The following is a 4294-nucleotide window of genomic DNA, read 5'->3' as shown; positions in this document are numbered from 1 at the left end:
AGTTAAAGCGTGACCAGCAATAGCCACCATGGATGAACAAAGAAAAGAGCAAAACTCTAAGAAAAGAATCTAAGAAAATCCAACGATAAAACACCACAGCTGTCGCCAAAATAATGCAAAATTAAAAACACAGACTCACTCTCTCTCTATCTCTCTCTCTCCCCCTCCAGTTGATCTGGACCGTCTCTACGACGACGTCAAGCGCTACAGCTGTACTCCTCGTAACTACTCAGTGAACCTGCGTGAGGAGCTGAGGGCCACCAATGCCGTCTTCTTCCCTCGCTGTCTCCTGGTCAAGCGCTGTGGAGGGAACTGCGGCTGTGGGACTGATAACTGGAACAGCGGCTGCACCTGTCAGGCCGCCAAGACAACACTCAAACTACATGAGGTAGGCCGGCCACACACACACACACAACCCTGGGCACAGCCTTCATGTCCCTCTATAAAACTCCCCAGCTAAGGAGTTATCGAGGACGATGAGCCAATGAGAGAGAAAAAAGTGAGTGGAAAAGTGGAAAAAGGAGAGAAAGAGAGAGTGTAATATAGGGGGAGAGGTGAGTGAGTGAGTGAGTGAGTGAGTGAGTGAGTGAGTGAGTAGGAGAGAAAGAGAGAGGTGGGAGAGAAAGAGAGATATAGATGGCGAGAGGCAGAGAGTGAGGGAGAAGCTGGAAGAAATTGGGTGTGCAGCACCAGGCACTGCATCAACAATGAAGCAGCAATGCACCACCAGCACAACACCCTCTCTCTGCTTCTGTCTTCCATTCTTCCTTTACGCCCTCGCTCTTTTTCTCTCTCAAATCTATCCATTTCTATCTCTTTGCAATGGACCATTCTACCACTCTCTCTGGGCCTCTATCATCCGCTCATTCTTCCTTTTTTCCCCATTTTCAATTTATCCCTTTGCAGTGCACCATTCTTTTTTTTTCAAGCCTGCCATTCATTCTTTTTCTCTTCCCTCCATCTCTTTGTGTCTTTGTTCCATCATCGCTTCATTATGGAAACATGGTCTGTAGGGCTCTGTCTCTTCTTCTCTCTCTCTCTCTCTCTCTGTTAAAATCGTACAATAGGAATCTAGACAAAACTGGGATTGGGGTTGTAATTGTGCGTGTGTGTGTGTGAGTGAGTGAGTGAGTGAGAGAGAGAGAGAGAGAGGAGAATGTCTCTGTGTGTGTGAGAGAAAGAGAGGAGAGTTTGTGTATGTACATATATGCATAGAACTGCATGCATGTCACACACACTTGCAGGCATAGACCTGCTACTGCTTCCTTCACTGACTTCACTTCTGAAGAAACACATTATTACTCACACCATTGTTTCAGTGCTAGGAAGTCCTGATATAAATCATCGGCAGCCTCCCTTTCACTGGGGTTTGGAAAACAAATTCACTGCATCAGTTGCGGAACAATTTGTATTTCCAGCCTGTTTTGACATTGGAAGTGACTACTGAAAACGATGTGACACTCTGCAATAAAGACACTTTCAGGGAAATATTGACCTAAACCTGACCATAAAATCAGTGTCATAGTTCATTTACAAAACCTCAATGAAAACAGCCAGTATGAAGTTTTAACAAAAGTGGGAAATGGGGGCACTTTGCTTGGTCCGATAAAGTAACCTCCATTTTGGCACCACATTTGTAAATGCTTACTGCTTAACCTTTTATTTACAGCTACAATATGCAACCTTTATGGCATTAAAATAATAATAAATAAATAGGATTTGTGTACATGCCTAAATATCCTCGTTTGCCTGAAATGAGATTTTTCTGCGTATACCATTTGTGCAGGGAAGTCAGAGCAACAACAACAATAGCAGAATGCAGCAAGAAATGAAAGAACATCAACGCTAAAAGTGCAGCAGACAAGCCCTGTTCAAAAACACGTGTGATCATCGGCACTGACACTTTATTGCAGATTGCCTGTGTTCACCATCTGCTTCTTCAACGCTTGTGGTGTCTTTACAGATGCTAGCTATGTCAGACTACATGCTATTTCAACGTAAACAGCTCATCAACATGAGAGAAAGTGTTGCGTGGGAAGTTGAACAACTATGGGGGAGGAGGGCAGGACTAACAAGGCACTTCCAGTCTCAAGGAAAAACGTTGCATATTTTAGCTTTAACAGAAAACTTGATGCCATTTTGGCATCGTTTTTGACATTTTCTACATTTTAGAGCAAGGTGGTTCTGGGAAGCTGGAAGTTATTGCTGAGCCTTCTTGTATTGTTGTAGATCTCACTCAACGATTCAAGTAGTTGTCAAGGTGCCCACTTGATAATCCCAATGACACACTCGCACTTACCTTTTTCTCTTACACAGCTAAGGTTTCTGAGGAAGTGCATGTCCAAGGTTATGGTAAAGAGATTTTACCTCAGATCCTGTACATTTGAAACTGAGATAATTTGAGGTATAATTCCAGATAGGTGAGAGAAGTCAGGGTGTTTTCTTGCCTTGTGCCCAATGCATGCTGGGATAGGCTCCAGCTCCCAGTGATGCCGAGAAGAAGTAAGCAGGAAAAGAAAATGAATGAATGAATGAATGAATAAATATGTGTAAATGTCGGTTTGTCTTATCAAGCCAAACGGTTAAAACAAGAGGGATTCCAGTATGTCTAGGTGTGTTTGTTTAGGTGTATAAAGGGGAATGGTGGGCATGTAATTCATTGGTTTCATAGCACACCGCTGCTCTCTGAGAAACCTCGCCTTGCCTATCTAATCTATATTTTGACTTCCGCTCATGTCAGTGTCAAGTTTTTATGACACACGCGGCATCAATCCTCAGTGGAATGACATCCTCTCCCTCTCTTCTCCTGTCATCCTCCATGTCTTTCTCTCGTTTGTTGGACTCAGATTACAGCAATTTGTCATGAGTGACGCTCTGTAACATCTGGCTTTACATCTGATTCTCATCATTCTCTCTCTCCTTTTTTTCTGTCTTTACAACACATCTCAACACATACAAACAATCCAGATAACAATGCGTGTCCTCTTCCCTCTCTCTCCCTCCCTTCCGTCCATGCTGCCTCTCTCCCCCGTCTCCTATAGGTGCTGAAGTACGCTCCGGAGGTGACTGGCTATCAGCGTCATCGGAGGCCCCGGGTGCGCTGGGTCATAGACGAGATCTTCCTCACGCACCATGACAGGTGTGAGTGTGCGTGTCCCTCCCGGCCCCCTCGCTGAGACGCTCACCCACAGACTGACACACACACACATTGTGGAACTGTTGGACGAGTGGTTCTTCTTCTATCCATTTTGAAACAGACTTTGCATTTGTAGCAGCGACGCAGACACACATGCAGGCAAAGAATCTATAATTTGAATGACAATCCACAACTTGTGGCATACGTGATGACATACCTTCTCACACACACATCACACACATCAAGAGTACAGAAATATACCTTCACACACAGGCACACACACACCAAATAACAATACATTTTCTTATACAATTAAACGACATGCCTTCCCCAGTAGGCAGACCAGCCTTGTAACTGCATAGCCATTTCCAGACAAATACATTTTTTCATTCAGCCTCCCTGCAACATGAAATCTAAATTTTCCCTGTGTAGAAACATCAGCCATGAAACATCACATCTGTGCCACAAAGGGTTAAAACAACAGATTCTCTTTTCCTGGGATTAATTCACTTTCAATTCAATTTAAACATCCAAACATTAAAAAACATTTCCCATAATAAAATGTCATACCAAATATATGCTCAAGAGAATAAATGCTCTATCAATAGCAAATGAATTGCACTTACCGTTTACATTTTGAGTAAACAATTTCAATTGACCAATTTGATTGAATTGGAATTGAAGTGACTCCAACCTTTCTGTAAACACAGTCTTTTGTTTCTGTTGTGTGTCATTATTATGTATGTATGTATGTATGTATGTATGTGTGTGTGTGTGTTCCTTCATAATTTAATATCCCTGTTTCTAGAAACTTCACGTGATTCTCCTGCCAGCAGCTTGGTGAGATGAGTGAGTGTGAGACAGAAGGAGGGAGGAAGTGAAAACCAAAATAACACTTTATCTTGGTGTGGCAACTCGCAATCGCACACTCACACACACTCACACTCTCTCACACACACACACGTACACACCAGACACCATGGCCTCCACTCCTACCTAAAGAAACAACAAATGTAGTTATTTATACAGAATTCCTTGCTGTTCTATTTTCCTGTGAAGTCCTCCTTTGTTGTTGCTTCCGATAAAGGGATGCGTCAGAGGAATACACTCCCCCCTTTTCTATCCCTCCATCCCTGCCTCTATTCCGATGCCCCCACC

The 4294-nt window shown here is 43.3% G+C and overlaps 1 protein-coding gene across 2 annotated transcripts in view; it reads left to right on the top strand.

Annotated features, from left to right (window-relative positions):
- The window catches only part of pdgfd (platelet derived growth factor d), a 48778-nt gene extending 45602 nt beyond the window's left edge, over positions 1–3176 (top strand). For both annotated transcript variants that reach the window (XM_071525716.1, XM_071525715.1), the window contains exons 6-7: positions 171–388; positions 3042–3176. In XM_071525716.1, coding sequence (XP_071381817.1) covers positions 171–388; positions 3042–3176 — 353 coding nt within the window. The remainder of the gene's footprint in view (positions 1–170; positions 389–3041) is intronic.
- Positions 3177–4294: the final 1118 nt, after the last annotated feature.

Source organism: Centroberyx affinis, unplaced genomic scaffold (assembly GCF_046629955.1).
Source record: "Centroberyx affinis isolate AG114_WGS23_722 - 3 ecotype Tasmania unplaced genomic scaffold, CSIRO-AGI_Caff_v1 ptg001331l_1, whole genome shotgun sequence".
Classification (NCBI taxonomy): Eukaryota; Metazoa; Chordata; class Actinopteri; order Beryciformes; family Berycidae; genus Centroberyx; species Centroberyx affinis.
This window is presented reverse-complemented; position numbering and strand designations above follow the sequence as displayed.